This window comes from Eretmochelys imbricata, chromosome 3 (genome assembly GCF_965152235.1).
Source record: "Eretmochelys imbricata isolate rEreImb1 chromosome 3, rEreImb1.hap1, whole genome shotgun sequence".
Taxonomy (NCBI): Eukaryota; Metazoa; Chordata; order Testudines; family Cheloniidae; genus Eretmochelys; species Eretmochelys imbricata.
The window spans coordinates 201,698,868-201,721,903 of NC_135574.1; the positions used below are offsets into that span (position 1 = coordinate 201,698,868).

The window sequence follows — 23,036 nt, forward strand, 5'->3', positions numbered from 1 at the left end:
GCCCAAAGTGGAGTTATGAACTTGAAGCCACAGAAGAACCCCTATGTGGCATGTGAAGGAGTGCTCACCCGCCAGAGCCCCTTTTGGAGTTGGGAGTGATCTCTGGTAAGCTTATTAGCATGCCTTGTTTTTAATACATTGTTGCTGTAATGCTTCAAATGTGTGTTTGCTTAGAAAGAGCTGCGTGGGAACAATGGTTGGTGATTACTGTTACTAGTCTCTGAAGAGAAAGCAAAGTGCAGATACTGGCCATTTAGGCAGTCTGCCTTGCTGGGGAATATGGAACTGTTCAGTCTGAAAATACTCTGGTCAGAAGGGAGAGAGATGCATCTCCACCCAGGAGACTCAATGGCTGGGGAGCTGGAAGCTAGGCGCCCATACTAGACCATAGGGGGGGATACAGGTCCAGTTGCCCTGAACTGAGAGAGACACAGTTCTAAGAAGGGTGTGAGCGTTCCGTGCCAAGAGAAGCGGCAGTAAATTCTGCTCTTCATAGAAGAAAATGACATCAGAACAGATTTGACTAGAATGGTGTGAATTAAAGCATGAATACAAGCAGACATAAGGCAACTGTGGTAAATCCAGCATTGGAGTCCTAATGGTAATGCATATCAAATGATCATTTATGCACGTAGGGAAAATTTCCAAAACAGTCATATCCTGGGATGTAGCTGGTAAATATTTGTAACATAACCCCATGGAGCTGGCAAAGAAAGAGAGGGGACTGGGAGCATGTTGAGACAAACATTTAGTTTGTGGCAAACTGGAAGTGTGAATCTACTCCGCCCTAGCCTGCTGTACACTAACTAGCCATGTGGATCTCTTCTGGTACAAAAAACACACAGATCTCTCAAGTAACTACACCAACGCATTCCAAAGAGATGTAAAAGAACACGTGGACCCTTCAAAGATAAGGAGGGGTTGACAGGATAACAGTTAAGGATGTTTTGTTCGAACTAGCAGGTTCAAGGCTTAGGGTGATAACTAACAACATTGGGAGTGTAATATGTAACTTGTTTACATCGATGTGTAAAAGGAGCAGTCGTAGGAGGGGCAGCTTTGTGCTGGTCTAGGGGACAGTGTCATGTTATGCTGATTGAAACGGCACCACTGTCGCAGGTGTACTTGTGTTAGTCTACCTGTGGGTCCTATGGGGCCTTTGCCACTGAACCAAGCTGTGGTCTTTCTTTACGAACATCACTGGGGTCCGCTGAATCAGTATGCTGCACGCTCTGTTCGCTAGCCGCGTTAACAACTTAGCAGTCTTAACAACACTTTGCAGCACTAACATCACCCATCGGCAGAAATATAGGTGCACAGGGGACTTTACTAGCAGAAACTTAGGCACCAATAGGTTAGGCAGCTGCTGAGTAGGGTTCATGAGGATCTACATTTTGGATTTATGTGCCTAAATCCCTTTATGAAGCTAGCCCAGTATTCATAACCTTTAAAATAACTGAAATAAGAATCCCTTGAACAAATAAGAAGTGGTATGAGTATGTTTATAGTATGGGCACCTTTACAAGAATTTATGGTAGATACTTTACACTGTGCACTTCATTTTGAAACAGGGATATTGTGAAACTCTTGTATAAATTGATCACACTGATGAGTATTGTATTTATTTTTACGTTTTTATTAGAGAAGTTGAAAGTTTCATCTCAGAACTGACCATAACAATCTCTCTTCATTTAATTTGTTTATAGGAATATGTAGAATTGGTTTGTACAAGCATATACAACAACTTAATTGGTGCTTAGTATAATGAAATCAGTAATCTGATTTGTTCTAAACTACCAGTTTTCCATGCAGTCTCCTTTGTATTGGCAGCATGGGCAAACTCCAAGCAGAATGCTTACATGCATTGTTCTGCAGTATAACTACAGTAGGCTTTAAGAACATGCAAATTAACACTGTAGCAAATTGTTTTCATATCTAACAGACATAAAAAGGTTATTCCTGATATGAAATTCTGAAAATCTGCATAAATATTTTTGTGTAAAATTAAATTAGTTATGTACTTTTCTTTTAACTAGAACTTGAAGTATCAAGAATGCCCACATAATTCATATACATATATATATATATATTGGTCTTGTTATGCTAAAAGTCTTCAGAAGTAATCAAATAATATTTGGTGACATACGTTTAATCTGTATTTATTGACTAATAGAATGACTGTGGTCATACGGTTGGCATTAAAGTCATAACTGGTGATTGTATCACATGCAGACATATTTCTAGTAATTCAGTTTACTAATTTTGTCACGTGGCAACATTTAGGTGATTTTCTACAATATTGTGATTTGAAGTGTATAAATACTTTTTACATTTTCACAGTTACAAACTTTTTGCCAACAGTCATTTAACAATCTTTAAGATACAATGAACTATAATATCTGGGATCTGCAGCAACAAGATCAAAATGCAATTTCTATACAAGCAATGGATGATGTAAACTTTTCTTAAAGTGCCTAACACATAATTCCTTTAACCTTAGAGCACTGATTAGTTTTGGCACAGAACAATGTATTTCTACTATGTTTACCATTTCAAGAACTTTTACAGGATGTCTGTTTCTTTCAGGAATGATAAAGTTGATATGGCACTTGTTGAAGACATTTTAATGTGGAAATATCTTGCAAAATCACTGTTATCCCAGTGTATTAATTCTGCTGATGAGTTTACAGATATTTGTACTTTCCAATATATGCATTCTCTGCAGCTCAAAAATGTGTGCGCAATAGGAAGAAAATCACCAAAAGAGACATCTGTCAGATGAAGCGGATGATTTTTTAAATTATTATTTAGTAGCAGATCCATGTAAAAGGCTTGATGGCAGGAGTTGCTGAGTGCCTCCTACCTCACAGCATCTTGCAGGATTGGGGCTAAACCAATTACATACCAAGCATGAGAATAAAAATGATAAATAGCATGTTGTTTTGATTATGATTGTGTTCCCATCTGAGCTTATGTTAAAATAAAAGAAACATGGTGCTGTATTTTAAGGCCCTGAGCCTACAATCCTGACACAGGAAAAAACACCCCTTGAGATGAATGGAAGGTTTCCTGAGCAGGGAGTACAGGACTGGGCTTTAAGATGTTATGTGCCTCTTTTTAATAGTGTTTTGCTCAATAAGGGAATTTCAGTACTCAAAAGGAATATGCAAAACCTTAAGATGTGGTGGTCTGTGTCTATAGTTGGTTGAAACAGAATGGAAAAGAGCAAAAAAGCCCACTTTCCCTCCTCAGCAATGATGGTTGGAATTTTACGGATACTGGCTTTCCTGGCTTCAGTTTGCATGCTGTAGTTTTAGACTACTGTTGCTGGCCTGCGGTCCATCTCTGCTTCCAGCTTCACCATCTGCTGCATCTCCTTTGCCTGTAACCCAAAACAATCATGTTGTTTCATCATAGAGTATCATACTAAAGCTTGTGTTCAAAATCAAATACATTTTCAGCACAATAGTATCTGAGTGGAATATATGTAATGAACGCTGGAGGGACGTGACCATTCTCCCCCTCTCAGAAAAAATCTGCATATTTTCAAACATGGCTGTTGTTTTTCTGCTGGTACTTATAAGTTACAAAATACAAGGCAACATTCCTAGGATTTATGGGCCACTTTTCAAAGACACACATGATAAAATGTATCTGAAAGCCTCACATTGTATGGAGGAAAATCATGCTGTTTCTGACTGAACTGCCTCTGGAAATGGGACAATGGCTTGGAGACACACTATATCAGCCCTGGCTGAGTTTGGACTGGTGTTGCTTGGGAAACTAAGGGTTACGACCTGTCATCTGGACCCATTTTCTGCTGGCCAATGAAAGACAATGACTGGTGTGAACGATTATTGGACTTACTGATGGCAGAGATTGTTGACATCTTCCTTAAGGTGGCCAAGATGGCTTCATCTAGCTTAGTGATTTTAGCTGTTTATTTTGGCTGTACCCCTTGCTCCTGGCATCCAGGCTTTTGTTGCCTCAAGATTAGGCTACTGCAATGTGCTCTACATGGGGCTTCACCTTGAATCCACCTGGAAACTGATGCTGGCACAGATTGTAGTAGCCCACTCATTAAGCAATATATTTCAATACACATTCTTGGTTTGTAAATAGAATTAAAGGTGTTATTCATACCCTCTAATGCCCTAAATTGCTTGGGACCTACTGACTTGAGAGGCTACCCCCTGTCATCATGTGGTACTGCCAAAAGTTGAGTTTCGAGATGCTTGGGTTAGAAACCCCTCAGTTCACAGTGTGGGGGGAGGCACCTACACCTGTGCATTTTCCACGAGGGGCCTTCAATTTCAGAAGTCACTTACCATCCTGCTCCAAAATCACCTGCATATGCTGTCCAGTCTATCTTTACAGCCAGCCTTCTGGGGATACGGGATGTCTTAAGATTGAAAATACCATTGTGTCTCCCACCTGCCAATCTTTTCCTCAGTGTGAGTGGCCACTCTGCTTTTGCTATACAGGGAGGAGTGGTCGCTGGATTTGCCTTACTATGTGAATTGTGTATTCTGATAAGTTGTAAAGGTGCCTACCACATGGGATAGGCATTTTTTATCTAAATCAATAAAGAAGCTCCTACTCAGGGAGTTACATATTCTGTGCATGCAAACAGGTATTTCCAGATGTAAAACTGGGCAAATGAAGGTCCAAAAAAGTCACTTAGATGCACACTTATTTTGCAAAGTAAATGTGGGTTTGTATAGGAGCTATAGATGTACCCCTTTCTGAAGAGTTAGCTCTGTGCATTTTACCATCACATTTGTATACTCAGCTAATTATGATAATACCAAAGGCAACTGTATTATAAATGCATTTAAATCCCACTTTACCTTCCTATGACTTTAAAGTTTGAAATAAATGAAGAAATAATTTTTAAATGAAAATATGGAAACATAACATTAATAAATCCATGTGTACAGCCTTTTCTGAAATACTAGAACTGACTTGCTGTGTTCACTCAGTGTGTGAATTCTGCAAGTGAGAATGAAATTCCACCTAAAATGCAAACTCTTTGACACAGCTTGTATTTATTTCTCAGTAACTGAAGTTATTGTGGTCTCCAATACCCTAATACCTGAGCGCCTCACAATCTTCATCCTCCCAACATCCCAGTGAGGAGGGAAGTAATGGTATCCCCATTTTACAGAGGGGGAACTAATGCACTGAGAGACTAAGGGCTTTTCTACATGAACATACAGTTCACAGAAAGCTGTGGTGTGAATCTACCCACACAAGCCTGCCATGGACTAAGTGTCCATGTGGAGCCTGCTGATGCACTTTAGTTCATTTCAAATAGGACTAGATCAAAGCACATTAACGAATTGTTAATAGGTTTCAGCAGGGTCCACCCAGACAATTCGAGCACAGCAGGGTAGTTTCACACCCCAGCTTGCCACAAACCAAATGATCATGTAGACAGGCCAGAGGTGACTTGTCCTTGCCCATGGTCACACAGGAAGTCTCGGGCACAGCAGAGACTTGAACCCAAGGCTCTCAAGTCTTAAGCCAGTGGTTTTACCACTGGACCATCCTGTAGCTCATGAGCAAAGCCCTGTAACTGTTTTGCAGATTAGTTTAGCCAGAAGGGCGTAACTGTAAAGTGAATTTAGTTCAGAATAATCCTACACCATATGGCCAAGCGGCCTGTTTTTATCAACTGATGGTCAGCCACTGCATTCTGAAGTGAACACATGAACAGGATAATTATAGATGAGCTTTGTGGAGGAAGTAAGTACTTGGAGTCAATACGAATCCACCTAGTTAATGAGACCTATGCGTTCAATCCTGCAAGACGCTGTGTGCCCTCATCTTCAATGGGATTTGAGGGCACTCAGTACCTCACAGGACTGAGTGCATCAAGAATAGAGTGCTGGCTGCCAGCCAAATTAATTCTTTGTGTAAATATCTATCTCTAACTCAGTATAGTTACAGTAGATGTGGATAGACTGGGTTTGAGGATGGGATCCCAGTAAATTATCGACTGAAGATTTAAGCAGGTCACTAAATTCAGGCAAAATTCCACAACTGGATGTTTAAACCTAACACAAATATTTTACTGCTGTTGAGAGAAGGGGTTAATATGAATGATGGTTATTAGGAAGCTATAACAGGAAAGCTACAATAGTGTGATTAACAGATTCACAATAGCCGGAAGCCTCTTTTCTTTAGCCACTAAAAAGCTACAGTATTTCTAGCTATCTAATATATTTCTAGCTATTTTTAGTATGGCATTACTTTTATTATTCTTATGCTAATATATGTGGAAAATCTGGCTTTGTTGCTCTATCAGCATTAGCAGTTAGTCATATATATGTTAACACTAAAATAGTATCCTTAATCAGTAGATGCTTCTTAAAATTTCAAGCATGTCTTTCTTTAACTATTGATAATATAACAATACAAATCATTCTTTAAGTTTCCTGTCCTCGTTATTATAAGAATGTATCTGTGGGTCTGAGATGCTAAAGCATAAAATACTGTTACTATGTCAGACTCTAAATATTTAGTGTGCATAAATATTATTAACAGTGTGTTCATTATGTTAATAGTACTTCCCAGTGCTTGCATTTACAAAGAGTGCTCCAATGAGAATGATTTAATTTAGAAGAAAAGCATATTGAAATAGTAGCTTGCTTATTATAGATCAATCCTACCTTGTGTTTGAGACACTGCATGACAGGATTTCAAAAGCTGTTTGTACAAAAATAATAATGTCAAAATTGAGTAATACAACAAGAAGCAAATAAAATGAATGAAAACTGAAGTTAGATTGAGGAATGAATGCAAGAAAAGAATACATAACACAAAAGGCTAATAAATGTGAGTGCCTAATATGTTAAGCCGGAGAGTGTTTCCACCCATAGGTGTCTTAAGTCTGCACCGTACATCTGCTATGAAAGGTATCTCCACCATTATGACATGAAAAGGATATTTAAGACCTTGAGAAGTTTTGATCCAGTTAACTGGAATACATATGACCACTAGCCAGGTGTCAGTGCCCTGGGCCTGATTCTCCTCACACGTAAATCCACTGAAGTCATGGAGTTACATCAGTGGGAAACAAGCGTGACACCGGAATCCATCTCAGAGCCTTTTATGATAACGGCATGATAAATTCCATGCAGAACAATTAGCAGTGAGGGAACTTTCTAAGAATGACAAATCAAATACTCAAAAGTAAGGAATTACAAAGTTTAAGTTAAAAGCCCAGCCCTACTCTTGTCCCTTGTCTTTATATTGAGCTGGATCCAAAGACTCTCGCTGACTTAAGTAGGCTTTGGATCAGGCCCTTAATTATTTTACCAACTAGTACAATTTACACTGCAAGGGAATTGTCTGAACCAATCAGGTTGCAGCAATGCTGCAGTCAGTGTAGCACAATTACATATTTTTTTCTCATGTATTCACACTGTGCACTTTGATTGGATGTGTGTACATGATGGACATTGCTGGATTCAGACCATTTTGTGCTAGATGGTGGAGGTGGCAACTAGGGTGGACATTATACCTCCCTGAAGTCATTCTAGCACAGTGCATGTGCTTTATCAGCAGAGTTCACGTTCTGGAAAATTTAGTGAAAAACGTAGGAAATAAATTCATAACCCTGGAAGGGTGACAGCCACTACATCCATCCTTCAGTTCTCTCTCACCTTACTGGGTTTGTGCTTGCATAGTCCACCCCTGAGTTCCTACTTCACTGAGGCCCACCTGGCAATTGAGCTTGTATGATAATTATTGCTCTGCTGGCTCCTCCTTTCAGCAGGGGGAACCACTCAGGAAAAGAGTTTTCCACCAGGAATAAAATTTGATTTTTTTTTTTTTTTTTTTAAAGATGACCGCCAGTTTTCAAGAAAATTTTCTTCTTTTCACCAGCAGAAAGTAAAATGGTATTTTAACCAGCGAAGGGCAAACTGGTTCTGATAAAACCCTGGAACTGTCACCAATTTTTAGAACAGGACCCACACCAAAAGCTTTTGCGGTTTTGAGATATTTTGAGCATTTTTTTTCACCCCTATTTTCCATCCAGGACTGGAAACAGAAGTCCCAAAACACGAAGAAAAAAGTTTTTTTTGAGGTATTTCCAGACAGGGCTGACCATGAATGTACTGGAATTCTGGGAGCCTTCCTGCCTAACCTTCCAGTCTCATGAGGTTTGAACAGGTTGGAGGATGAGCTTTGGACAAGCAGCCAAGGTTTAGATGGTTATCTGAACCAAGTCAGAACTCCATACTTTTTGAAGTCCTTCCAAGCCTACCTTTTCAACTCCCAAAAAGCTGAGCGGGTACAAATAAAAGCTTCTTTGGAGCCAATTTCAGCGGTGACTCACACTCAGCAGAACTAGGGGTAGGTCTGCACAGCAGCTGGGAGGTGCAATTCCCAGTGTGGGCGCACACACACGCCCTAGCCCTGCTGCTCAAGCAAGCATCTAAAATTGCAGTATGGCTGTGGCAGCACCAGGCACAGCTCAGGCTACCTGCTCAAGTACAATTCTACCGAACCTCCTGTGTACACATGCCAGTGGCTAGCCCAAGCTGCTTCAACCACAGGTGCTAGTTTGAGCAGAGCTAGTGGATGTACAACTGCCCAAGCTGGGAATCCCATCTCCCAGCTACTGTGTAGATGTACCCTACAAATGGAACTGTACTCTCTTTCTCGCCTTTAATTTAGTAACTCACGTTTCTTGTAACCCCTTTAAATAAAATACCTGCTCATTCTGCTTCTCCAAGACTTCTAGATGCTCAAGCTGAATTTTTCTCAGCTGATCCATTTCCTTCGACTGCTTCATTGCTAGCTACAAATAAGAGAAGAGAATACAGGTGACGTATATCACAATTTTTTTTTATGGATAAATAATTTCCAAAGAATATTATTTATTGGCTGGTGTTCACAGTGCAATACAAAACATTAGAAGGAGGCATGGTCCCCACTCTGGACAGTTTACTGTTTAGCCGATCTAAAAGATATACAACAGAAAGCTATTTTAATTCAAACGTCATACTAATGAGTTATACGTACTTTGCATATGTTACTTAAATTGATTTTAAACTCTGCTTAGGATTTTGACTTGTATGTGATAGAAACCAGTAACAAAAATCCATTTTATGAGCCAATTCTCAATTCAGATAAATGGAAAGGTGAATTCAGATAAAATTCCCACAGATTTCAATCAAAATTTAGAAGTTCAGGAGTAGACCCTGGGTCAGGTTGCTGGTGAAGAGAGACCTTGAAATTCAGTTTGAGAATGACCGAGTCTCTAGTTTCTCAAGTTAGTAGAAATCAGTGCTGTCACTGAGCTACAGTAACTGAAAGGTACATTTTCAAAATGCTGCGCAGAAGCTGGGTGTACATTACTCAAGAGGTGAGGTTCCTGCCAACAAATCACATACATTTGATTTCTTATCAAAATTATACTTACCCTTTTTCTCTCTTCCAGAAACTTTTTAGTGTTGCTGCTGTTTAGTTCTCTTACTCGCCTAAATAAATAAAAAAAGGATATTGTGCTTGAGGACTTCTTATTAAAAAGTCCAAGAGCCAGAACCACAAATCTGAGTCAATGATAAGGAGATAAATAATGTAGGGGCTTATTTTGCCACCCTTTTGCACTACCATAGACTGTGAGTAGCTCCACTAGGGTGACCAGATAGCAAGTGTGAGAAATCAGGATGTGGGTGGGGTGGGGAATAGGAGCTCATATTAAAAAAAAAGCCCTAAATATCGGGACTGTCCCTATAAAATTGGGACATCTGGTCACCCTAAGCTCCACTGAGGTCAGTGGGACTAATTACAAAGCAAGGCCCTACTCCGGCTTTAAGTCTTTACATTATATTTAATATTTCTGGCTATCTTGGATGCTGTGACTAAGAGGGTTTGAAGAAACTGATCAAGATTGTTGCAAACTAAGTTTGCCTTGATCCTCAGTCTGGAGTCATCCATTTAATTGAGGAGTTTGTTTTATTAATCCATTTGCAATAGTTTATATTTACCATCTCCTAACAGTGTTTAACAATTATTAAAATCATACTGATTATCAAGAATAAAAAGATATTTTAACGAGTGCTTGACACGGTGCCATTCATAGATTCCAAGGCCAGAAGGTACCACTGTCTTCATCTAGTCTGACTTCCTGTATAGCACAGGCCATAGAACTTCCCCAAAATAATTCCTAGAGCAGATAGTTAAGAAAAAAATCCCATCTTGATTTAAATATTCTGAGTGATGGAGAATGTACCACAACCCTTGGGAAATAGTTCCAGTGATTAATCACTCTCACTGTTAAAAATGTATGCTGCACTTCCAGTCTGAATTTGTCTAGCTTCAACTTCTAGCCATTGTGTTATGCCTTTCTCTGCTAGACTGAGGAGCCTATGATTAAACGTTTGTTGCCCATGTAGATCCCACTATAAGGAACTCATCCCTGAACCTTCTCTTTATTAAGCTAAATAGATTGAGCTCCCTGAGTCTATCACTATAGGGCAGGTTTTCTAATCCTTTAATCATTCTCATGGCTCTTTTCTGAACCCTCTGCAATTTATCAACATCCTTCTGGAATGGTGGGCAGCAGAACTGGACACACTATTCCAGCAGTGGTCGTACCACTGCCAAATATAGAGGTAAAATAACCTCTCTACTGCGGTTTGAGATTCCCATGTCTACGTATCCCAGGATTACATTAGCTCTTCTGGCCACAGCATAGCACTGGGAGCTCATGTTCAGTCATTATGACTAATCAGTCATCATGATTAAGGCTACAATTTGATCATGGATATTTTTAGTAAAAATCATGGACAGGTCATGGGCAATAAACAAAAATTCACATCCCGGGATCTGTCCATGACTTGCACTATAAATACCCCTGACTAAATCTTGGGGGGAAAAGGGGCTGCTGCTGGGGGGTTTCCCTGGGGGCCACTACTCGAGGGGGGGAGAGGCACCCCAGGGGGCCACTGCTCAGGGTGGATGGGACTGAGAGGCTGCTGCTCAGTGGGGGGGGTGGGTGGGTCTGGGCCAGCGACACCAGCTGCTGGGGGCCGCTGAGCAGTGGGTGCTCTGGCTGCTCCCAGGGCTGCTACTCAGGCCGGTGTGGCTGGCTGCAGAGCTGCTCCAGCAGTGGCCAGTGCGGCTATCCACGGGGCCATGTGAACAGCTGGCCCTGGAGCCACCTGCTTGGGCAGCCCTGGGGTCAGCCACACTGATAGCTGCAGAAGTCACGGAGGGTGGAAAGTCACAGAATCCATGACCTCCGTGACAGATGCGGAGCCTTAATCGTGCTCCCTAAATATTTTTCAGGGTTACTGCTTCCCAGGATAGAGTTCCCCTATCCTGTAAGCATGGCCTACATTCTTTGTTCCCAGATGTATATGTTTGCATTGTAGCCCATAGGGCTAGCCTGCTTGTTTGCTTTATTATATCCTTCCTTATTGGTTTATTTTATTATAATAGATTTGTACTTGAGTATTTTGGCAGTAACACAAGGAACCTACACGCCAGATCCTGTATGATGAGCTAAAGCAAGTTATCCTGATTATGTTTGTGCCCTTTAACATAGAGAAGTGATGATGAGCTGAGGCAAGTTAGCATACATGTTTGTGACCTTTGGCATAGGTAAGTGGCCGACTGATTGCCCTCTATAAACCTAAATTTATAAACTTAACAGGTACACCACACAGAACATGGAAATAACCACCACCAAACCGGTTCAGGCCAGAAATAACAGATGTGAGAATGAGCTAATGGTCATAAATATGTATGAATATGCCAGGCTATAGAGTAAGCATACCCTGACATTATGTGGGTGAGGAAATTAAATTTGGACATGGAGGGTGGGCACATAAGAGGGACATACCACCATGTTCAGTTAGTCAGTTTTGGTCAGGTTTTAAGTTAGTTTCTCTTGGGTCTTTCTATTGCTTTCTAGCGCTCTTGCTTCTCTTAAATTCTTCATCTTCCACTTGAGAACTGAGGAACCTGGACTATCAGAGTCTTTTGGCATGCCAGAGGCAAGGCTGGTTCTTTGTCTCTTACCATCAGGTTATCAAGGAAGGGTGTAAGTGTGTTAATCTAGGAAGCTTTATAGTAAATAATACCACATGTGACTCCAGAACAATATTAATTCCTTGTTCATTCTGATTATTTTTCCATTTGATTACTATTCCATTTATCTCAATACAAGTCTTTAAGGCTGTATTTTTGCTCTCAGCATGAAAGTCCTTGTCATAAATCCCAAGGGTCCTTGCAAAACTCTGTGCAGCCTGATTCCGGGACAAGAATCTTATCATCTGATCCGATTAATTGGCGAGCCTATAGCCCGTATTATCTAAACAATAACATTCATCCCCTTAAATCAGGCAACAACATTTAGCCATATTAAAACATATATTGTTTGCTTGCGCCCAGTCTGAGTCATTGATGTGTCTTCTTCCTTATTTACCACTCCCCCAATTTTTTGTCATTTGCAAACTTTATTAGTGATGATGTTTTGTTTTCTTCTAGGTCATTGATAAAGATGTTAAATAACGTAGGGCCAAGAACCGATCCCTGCGGGACTCCACTGGAAACAGACCCACTCAATGAGGATTCCCTGTTTATAGTTGCATTTTGAGACCTACCATTTAGCCAATTTTTAATCCATTTAATGTGTGCCATGTAACACTTTATATTGTTCTAGTTTTTTTTAATCAAAATGTCATGCAGTACCAAGTCAAATGCTTTACAGAAGCCTATTATGTCAACACTATTACTTTGTCAACCAGACTTGTAATCTCATCAGAAAAAGATAAAGTTAGTTTGACAGGATCTATTTTCCATATTTTATAGTGTGACAAAATTCCTGCTCTACCGTGGTGGGTCTTGTGTTTATTGGCAGATTTGCTCGCCTTGGAGCTTCACAGCAGCCCTCAGCTTGGCCGTTTTTCTGAACCCACAGTCCAGGTCGACTCCTCCTGTGTCTGACCAGGAGTTGGGAGGATTTGGGGGGAACCCGGGCCCACCCTCTACTCCGGGTTCCAGCCCAGGGCCCTGTGGAATGCAGCTGTCTAGAGTGCCTCCTGGAACAGCTGTGAGACAGCTTCAACTCCCTGGGCTACTTCCCCATGGCCTCCTCCCAACACCTTCTTTATCCTCACCATAGGACCTTCCTCCTGGTATCTGATAAAGCTTGTACACCTCAGTCCTCCAACAGTCCACGTTCTCACTCTCAGCTCCTAGTGCCTCTTGCTCACAGCTCCTCCCACGCACACCACAAACTGAAGTGAACTTTTTAAAGCTCAGGTGCCCTGATTAGCCTTCCTTAATTGATTCTAGCAGCTTCTTGATTGGCTGCAGGTGTTCTAATCAGCCTGTCTTAATTGTCTCCAGAAGGTTCCTGATTGTTGTGGAACCTTCCCTGTTACCTTACCCAGGGAAAAGGGACCTACTTAGCCTGGGGCTAATATATCTGCCTTCTACTCTCCTATAGCCATCTGGCCCGACCCTGTCACAATAGTTATCATATAAATAAAAAGAAATATAATACACATTTGTAAAGTGCCTTTCATGGCAAGAATTCTAATGAGCTGACACAAAATAGTTGAAAGAGTTGAATTAGACTAATTGAAAAAATGTGAAAAAGAGCAGTGTCTTCAGCCTATTTTTATATATAAACCCAGCTTAAGTAATTTTATGTCATTAGCAGAAGGTTTTCATAAACCTGGAACATGATTACCAAGGGCTCTGGCAACTGCTGTCTTCAGTCTGTACTAGAAATCTGTAAAACTCCATTGTTTGTTCATTCAGAAGGAACAAGTTCAAGCCCTAGGATCAAAATAGCCCAATGTAGGGCAGGCAATCGAAGGTGAAAATGTTCAACTATTTAGCAAGCCCAAAACCATATGGAAACTTTGAAGGGTCATGGGAAATCATCATATGAACATTGCTTCTACCTGTGTATTCAGAACACCTTAAATTAAAATGGAATTTTAAAGAGCTGCAAAACTGCAGCCCAAAACCTGGGGAAAATGCAAGAAGCTGTCACTGAAATCTGTGCCTCTAGTTTCCCAAGTCTGGAGCTCAGACATCAAAACTAGGGATGGCTTTCCCAGATCTGCAGTGAAGACACGCTGACTGGCTTTCTAGCTTCAGATGTGATCTGGTCTAGTGGGGCTTGGAGCCCCGCGAACAGGGAATATTGGTCAGGTTTCTAAGACCAGTCAGCACCAGGTGAATGAAGAAGCTGTGGTCCAAGGTTGGAGGATCAATACACGAAGGATACTACGCTGTCGTCAGAAAACAGCCCCAGCTCCTCTACCCCTCACATCTTTCTTTGGCATCCCCCCCCCCCCAAAAAAAAAAACCTGACTTTGCCCCTTACTAATCTCACACCTATCCCCTTCCTTCCCCATAACTTCCCTTCTGCTCCCTCTGGAATGCCTGTTCCATCTCTCATCCCTGCCAGGAGTGGGCAGAGATGAAGGCCATGGGATGCCTTTTCACTGATGCCATTTCTCATTCCCCGAGTGGCACTATCTCGCCTGCTTCTCTGAACCCAAGGCTAACCCCAAACTAGACCCAAGTCTCAGCGTTGCCTTCTCAGTGCATCTTAGCAACACTAAAAAGTAACTGTTGCAAGTGATATTGCACAGCATTTAAAGGGGAAAAATGGATCAGTGAATAAAAACTAAGGTCCTAATTCTAGAAACACTTTCACACAGGTGTAACTTTATCTGTGTGATTAGTTCCATTGTAGTCAGCGGCACTCCTCATGGGTGTGACGTTCAACTCCTTCGTTAGTGTTTCCAAGATTGGGGCCTAAATGATACGATCCACACACACACAAAATTGTCCAGAGACAGCCATCGAAAATATATACAGCATAACAATTAAAACACACGCCATTTCCCACACATCAAAGCATACTTTAGTCAATGTGTGCACAGATCAATCAATTATTCTGCCTCTCATAGATGGATCTGACACTTACCTCTCCCTTTCAGCCTTATTTTTGATAGATTTATCCTGGCTTATGGCTTTGCTGTTTTCCATAGAAATTTTAGCCTGGTTGGCACGCATTTCCTTGCTTTCCCTAGGGAAATACAAACAAAATCATTATAAACTGAAATGTGATAGTTAATGGTTGTTAAGGTAGCTTATTGATACCTTTCTATATAATGGCTAAAGTTGTCTGTGAAGTATTAAAGAAGTACAAAGAACAGACTATATAAAGAATGTCTTCTTCCTACTGGACTGTATGTTTGAACAGCACTTACAAATCTCAGGAGGGTACAGAGAAAACAATTTGAAGGAATGGTTTTAAGCATTTTGCACTTTGAATTAAACAGGCTACAAAAATACAGTACTGTCTCTAGTTTAGAACTTTTGACTGAGTAAGAGCTATTATCAGTAATTTAAGAAATGTGACTTGCCTTTTAAAACTACACAATAAATTTACAAAAACTCTGTGCACAGAATATATGAGCAGAGTACGAATAATATTAACATTTGCTAGTTCTGGCATATCCGTCTTATTTTTATGATTTGGTGTTGTAACTTCAACTAGCGTTTGGTATAGGTTGATGAATTAGAGAAAAACAATTGCAACACAAACAGCACAGATGACAAAATCAATTAAAGTCCACTGAAGTCAATTATCATATATTATCAGTATTTTATCCTACTTAATGCAATTTGGTGCTTTCTGAATACTGCTCCACTCATCTGCTGATCTCTCCCTGAATTAAAAAATACTTTTTCTCTCTCTGACTCATTACCAACACATTTGGATGCATTTTAGTCAGAAATGTCAGTTTGACTCCCAGATTTTCTAATTTCTTGTGTGCTCCATACACAGTATCTCTAATTCAGTAAAGTGAAATGGAAAGAGTCAAAGGCAGCTGGACTTTCTGAGAGCCATCTGAGTTCTCGTACATCCTGGAGCTGGATAGCCCCCCCCCCCAGTGTTCAATGGCAATCTTCTGATTGCACTCTTAAGCATTTTTTGTTTTCTGCTTTCTTCTTTGAATCCGGTCAGTCCAAGCATGAACTGTAATTGCTTTCTCCACTATGAGTGGAAAACGTTCGACTCTCCAGTAGATATCTGCATCATTTCAGATTACCGATCTCTCTACTACCACTCTGTACACTGTCTAGATAGCTATTCAGCACGTCTCATTACTCTAGTTAATAGATAGAGAGGCTGAAAGAATAGCATGCTGTCAACTGCCCTTTCTATTCTCAAGATGATCCTTTATTTTCCATGTGTCTTGCTCAGCTGATTCCTGGAGGTTACATATACTTCATGTATTTTATACATTCTACAGGTGATGAAGCATGAAGCCCCTTTTGGGCATTATGATCAACAATTCAACATTTCACATTCAAAAGCATTCTGGTTTGTGGACATGCACAGATCTAACAGTGTTTTACATTTGTCTAAGGCAGAAAAATCCCCAATCTTTATACAAACGGGTTGGATAAAAATCCCTGGGTAAGTGGCGAACACAGAGACAGCAACAAATACAACCAAAAAGATCCCTAACTTGGATGGCACAGAACATTATTTAAAGTTTACCCATGCACAGAAATCAATGTGTTGTGCTCGGCACCTCTGAAAAATCAGACCAGCACTTAGAACTGTATGGTACAAATGAAATTGATTTTAAATAAGCAATTCAGTACTAAGAACTGATTTCCAAAGATAATACAGAACCATTAAAATACTATGGAGATGTGAAAATTCTAAATCTAAAGCTACGAACTGTGAGGAAAGGATGAAGAAAGTAAATTTGTATATAGCCTAGGTGACACGTTTTCCTGGTAGAGATATCTCTCCACACTGATAGCTTTAGCCCAATGTAGAGAAGAGAACAAGGGAAGTAGGTATAGAAAAGAAAAGAAAAACATTTCAAAAGAGATTAGAATAACTATTCCTCCAGGAAAGAAACTGTAATTTAGCAGAATAGATTAGAAGGAGTATACTGGTTACAAAATGGATCAGAAAGCAAGACTGTGGATAGCAAACTGGCTGTGGTGCCTTTGTGGGCTGTTGCAACTGCATAACAGAATACCCCAAAGGCTGTCCTAACTTGTACTAGGGAATGACTCTTCCCCGGCTTGGTCCCAGAACTAGGATCTGTAAAATAATTATTTTTAATGTATTTCATAATACTTCAAAAAGTATCTAATTATAAAATAAACATATTTCTAGACAGCTTGAATTAATGAGCTAATTTGGAGAGTAACATAAAGATGAGCATATTAAAACCTTTCACTGAGACAATTTCCTCTGTTGGATGGAAAGCATGCAGGTCTCAGCATGGAATCTGTTTTATGGTAAGGTACTACATTAGTTCATTCAGGAGTTTTGTTAAAATAGAAAATAACCTCAGTTAGCTTCTTTTGATGTGAAGTCGTTTATGCTTTTTGGACTTCCTACCAGACCAGTGCTGAGGACGGTCTTTTAAAAATATGTATTAAGTAAATTCCTATGCTTGTGGACTTCCTCACATCATAGACTGTGCAATGAGATAATTCCTCCACTTCTATTCTTTGCATGTATAACACTGGGGATTATGATACTTACCTCCCTTAGTAAAGTCCTTTGAGACCTACTGATGAAAAGTGCTATATTAGAGATAGGCCATACTATTATTTGCATTTAATTTAAAGGGGACAGTGCAGTTAAATATAAAAGCAATCAAGAGTGCTGGCATGCAGCATTTTCTTTGTACTGGAGATTACAACCTGATATTTTATTAAAACAATGTGCAACTGTGAGGTAGTTACACAGAAAAAAAAAAGGTAACTAAAGTTTTCACACCCACAGCTCCTATCAGCTTCAAAAGGTAGTTGCAAATGCTCAGCATCTCTCTGGTTCAGGCTCTTTAAATTCAAGTTCCTTAGCGTAAATGGAGCTGTGGCGATTTACACCAGCTGAGGATCTGCTCCATTATCCCTCAGTTCTTCCTTTGATAACTTATTTGACTATTATGATGCTCTATCCTGATAATCCCGTCACCAGTGCACAGGTTCTCAGGGTGCTGAATGATGACACTGATCTGCTCACCTGTCATGAGAAAACTTTAGCTGTTGGGTTTGTTGCTCATGAGCATTAACCAGCAGGGTTTTCAGGAGCTCACATTGCTGGCTCAGATGTAAATCACGGATTTCTTGCTCTTCGGCACTGTGGGTGTTGATCATCTCTGACCACTCTTTAGTGTGCTGCGCTACAATTTCTTTTACCTGTAGAGAAAGAACAATGACTAGTTTGTCAGTATTTCTCACAGTTATAATATAAGGGCAGCCATTAATGCAGTGGAGATCATTTCAAGATAATTACAAAAATCTTACAAAACACAACTAAATTGCAAGAACTAAATTATATAAAGCAAACTGCTCCACAGTGACATGAAGCCACTAAGGAAACTACAGTGTATTATAAACACCAGATAAAATGCACCCTCACTACTAGGGCTCTCTGTTACCCAGCTGCCCTGTGTAAAATGACTGAATTAATGCCCTCAATTGTACTACAATTCTTTTTAAACCTCCTGAAACGTATGCTTCATTATACAACTGCTAAGCATTCTTGGCTGCCTCAAAAATATAAAATAAAAAAAATCAGAAATGGAGAATATCTAGTGGGATGAATTTCTCTAAGGGCTTAAACACAGGCTCCAATTTTGTGGAGAAAATCTTACCCACACAAAGAAAGCTTATGCTCAAATAAATTGGTTAGTCTCTAAGGTGCCACAAGTACTCCTTTTATTTTTGCGAATACAGACTAACACGGCTGTTACTCTGAAACTTTATTCACACAGTCAGTTTTTCAGAGAAATCCTATATTTAATACATCCTGAATCTGCAGCTAGACTATATAGCTGTGTCTTATGCTCATTAAGTCAGCAGGGAATCTGACAAGTATTCTTTTCTTGCTCAGCTCTCAAGACTCACAAGAATAATAAGATTAAAGTTTTGGAAAGTTCCCAAGAGACAATGTGAAGAAGTTTAAACCATCAGAGTTGTTATTATAATAGTATATTGTACTCCAATGATTCAGAAAAGTAACTAATAGAAAGATATACCTTATTATCCCTTCGTAATTAGTTATGCTATTTTGACAAGCTATCCTACTTTTCCATAAATGCGCACAAAGTCTCACCAAAAAATCATCTATTTTCAGGTAGGCCTTTTTATAAAGTGCTACTATGGAAACTAATAGCCTTTGGGCGTTCTTATATGGAAGCTAATCCTGATTCTTCAAATCAAAATTGCCATCACAGAACTCCCAAGTGAGACTGATGCCAAGCCCCTCAGGAGCATGTACCCCCTAGACGCACTTCCTCTCAAACGTATTTTAGGCATCTGACCCACAGTCAGATGCATACAACTAAACAGGCTCGTCCAGTGCACTGACAGCGAAACAACAAAAGTGAGAGAGAAATTCAAGGGAGCAGAGCACCTCTAAAGGCAACCAGTGCCTAGACTCTCTGCCAAAGGTACAAGCAAACAAAGAACACGTTGTGTGTTAAGAATGGGATTCTGCATTGATAATAAAGAGCTTGCTGCCTTTTCCAAGCTAGGCTGGTATCTTATCTACATAAAAGCTAGTCTCACATTTAATTATAATTAAATATACTTCCCACAAGAAAATGTATATGGTTTAGTGCAGAAAATGCAGGCAAAGAGCTGCACAGAGTTTGGCTTTTTCCAACTGGCAGGAAAACAAGCCTTTGGAGGCAGAAGTTTGACCAGACTAATACAGCAAGGCCTCCCATTCAACAAGGTACTTAAGCATGAGCGTAACTTTAAGCATGGGGGTAGCCCCACTGACTTCAATGGGACTATTCACAAGGTTAACGTTATGATTGTGCTCAGGTATCTTACTAAGTTGGGACCTAGATGCAGAGGAGTGAACCTTATGGGAAACAGCCCAGGGGAAGAAAGCCTTTATTGACAGGCTCCCATAGTAATACTGACCTCCGAACCCGAACACACTGGGTGTTAGGGAGGGAGCTGAACATACACATGGAAATAACCAGAAAACATTCATGCTTTTTGGATGGAATTTTCCAAAGGGCTCAGTGTTGGCCTAAAGCTGCTCACATGGCAACCAATGGGAGTTTTACCGTTGACTTCAATGGGAGTGGAGTTAGGCCAACACCGACATCTTTGAAAAATTCTACCCTTTATGTTTATCTCAATGTACAAGATGGGATCAGCCCCATCTTTGTAGATGAAGACTCAATAATGCCTAAGCTATCTAGGGGCCCAATGACCAAGGAAGAATTACAAGTGAGTGAAACCACATCAGAAGCAGGTGCATATTCTCAGAAGACATCTATGGTCATAATGTTAGAAAGCATTGTTTTATTTTGTTTTGTTTTTTAAAAGATCAGCACTCTAAGACGATACAGGTTAGTAGGGGGGACAGTATAATGAGGCTTCCGGAGACCCCACCGCTTTGCATTCTTGCACAGGTGCCATCCATATTATTTCATAAAGGCGGCTCCCATTGTAATAGCCTTTCCAAGTGGGTCGAGCCACTGGGTGCTGCACCATTTCAAAAGCTGGTACAATCCTGGAGAGAACCATGGCAGGGTTGGCCAGAATTTCTCCTTCATGTTGCAGTGTGATTCCCCCACATGCTACCCAGGACAGGCCTGGGCCTTGAACGCACAATCTCCATATAAGGGGCATGAGTCATTTACACTAAATGCACATTACATTGCTTTAGCAGCACAAACAGACATTAGACAGGATGTAAATATAATTTACTCCCATATTTAGGTTCCCTGTTACATGGTCAGAGCGGTGTAAAATGGCCTTAGTGTAAATAAGAATCAGGCTCAAGGTGTCCATCTTAGAAATATCTTGAAAAACTAAATGATTAATGCAAACACTGGAAATCCTGGGGAAAGCAAGTACTGTTTGACTTAGTGACAAAGAGCCTCTAGAGAGCCAAATAAGCACAGAAAAGCAAAGAATTCTAGGCTCTCAAGGGAAGAGATGACCTGATAATTGTTTCTGAAAAGTGGCAACATATATTACAGAGGAACACAAAGGAGGAAATCCTATAGACTGAACAGACATTCTAATACCAATGAAGAAACCAACAACAGAGCTTAGAGAGCTAAGCAAGATTATTATTCAAGTGCTTGATCCGAGGAGACAAAGATAAAAATCTTAAAACTCACAACATGCTCATGGAGAGAGATGCGCTACAGAGGATGCAAAACATTAATTTCCTAGACCTCAAAATAAGCCTGCAGCCTAAAAGAGAGGTACTGCTCCTGGTAAAACAAGCCGCTCTGAAATCATATCTTTAACTGAATATCCTGCAAAGCTGCATGGTAGATTTCAAGTAAAGCAAAATATATCCTGGGATTAAGAGAAATCTGTCAAACAGAAGTGAATGTGAGAAGAGCTGAAATCCTGCCTTTCATTTACTTCCATGTATGTCTAGAGAGACTCAAATCTTCATACAGAACTTTCAGTAACAGTGAAATATTTTTTTCTTCTTTCCCTTGCCTCCTTTTCTTGCTGGATATTAGGAACCTAGTTTTCCAACACAGGAATGTATCTTGCATCTACAAAGGTAGATGTGTGTAACGTATGCATTTGTGTATTCAAAATGAGTATTTCATGTTAAACTCGGCCTGGATTTGTATCCACGACATAGAGGAGCAAGTCTCTGTAGACCATTACCACTGGTAATGGGCATAGCTGCGTAGTATTTAATTTCATTTTCACATGTTGTGATACAGGGATGATGCACATCTGATACATGCTGGATTAATCCTAGGAGCTCACTAATCAAATGAACTCACTTGATCTTAAAATCAATGGATCAAATGGTGAGAGGTTTCTGAACAGCTGCTGAGTATCTGCAACGCCCATTGAATTCAATAGGAATTGTATAAACTTGGCATCTCTCAGGATTTCCCAATGTAATTTTTATCTGCATAGCTGTACTCTTTTGGGAGTAGAAGAAATCTACATTTCCATTTGGTCTGGAGCAAACCACCCAGGTGGGGTACAAGTGAAAGCCAGCATCAAAGGTGTTCTGTGGGATCAGTAAAGCCACAAAGGGTGGAAGTTTCAAAGGAGCTCAAGCTCCCTTAGGGTCCTTTAAAAATCCCAACCTAAAGCCAGACATGGAGAAGAAAGCAAGCCATCCATCTGTGTGGGGACGGATTGGATTATGCATTTGACAGGATCTGTTTGGAAGTGGGCATTTTAAAAGGACATATCCTAATATCCAAATCAGTTTGTGGGAAGGAAAAAAAAACATTCAGACTCATTGGAAGTAGAAGGTTAGTGAACACTTCAATGTCCATTTATATTAGAACCAGTCTGGGCAGCTAAGGTCACATCAAAGACTCTTCTATTCTGTAAAGCTTTAAGATTTTACACTTTGCTTTGTATTTAAGCTTACTGCCCAGCTTGCAATGCTCTCTCTAGAGTTGTTAGCCCCACTGATTTTTATGACTAGCTTTTCCTTTGTGCTTTTCTCAATCTGCCAATACAACCAGTTTTTATTTCAGACAGTGGTTCTGACATTTCCTATTGTGGCCACGTTGTTAAGATTGCTATTTTCTGATACATGCTCTCCTTTCCCTAGACCAACCTCACAACTTCCCTGCAGCAACAGCAAACTATGGCCCTTGATTTTGAGCTGTGGCGCTCAGAGGTGCAACCAGAAAGGAGGAGGAGGGGCAGAGTTTAAGCTGCCTCTGCATCTCCCAGATGCTGGGCTCTGCTGGATACAATTTAGAGCAACCCCGAGTGGTTTCCTACAGCTTCCTATGGGCTACTATATCGACCCTATGGAACTTGAACACAGTACACTCTCGTCATGCTTCCTCTGGCTGCCAGTTTGCCCCTCATCTTCAACCTGCCTCTGTCCGCCTAGGGAAATAAGGTGATGGAGAGCACATAGCACTCTTCCACTAGCCGCATGTGTCCGGGAAAATCCTTTATGCATAGGGTAATACCCTTTTTTCACCAACAGAGTGACAGTCAGGCTGCAGAAGGAGAGAAAACTA

The 23,036-nt window shown here is 40.4% G+C and overlaps 1 protein-coding gene across 1 annotated transcript in view; it reads right to left on the minus strand.

Moving 5' to 3' along the window:
• Positions 1 to 3,263: 3,263 nt before the first annotated feature.
• Positions 3,264 to 23,036, minus strand: part of PLCB4 (phospholipase C beta 4) — a 208,855-nt gene continuing 189,082 nt past the window's right edge. The window contains exons 33-38 of the mRNA XM_077812056.1: positions 18,056 to 18,231; positions 14,975 to 15,076; positions 9,437 to 9,494; positions 8,726 to 8,812; positions 6,675 to 6,711; positions 3,264 to 3,382 (exon numbers count right to left, since the gene is read on the minus strand). Of these exons, the coding sequence (XP_077668182.1) occupies positions 3,294 to 3,382; positions 6,675 to 6,711; positions 8,726 to 8,812; positions 9,437 to 9,494; positions 14,975 to 15,076; positions 18,056 to 18,231 (549 nt within the window). The 3' untranslated portion in view covers positions 3,264 to 3,293. The remainder of the gene's footprint in view (positions 3,383 to 6,674; positions 6,712 to 8,725; positions 8,813 to 9,436; positions 9,495 to 14,974; positions 15,077 to 18,055; positions 18,232 to 23,036) is intronic.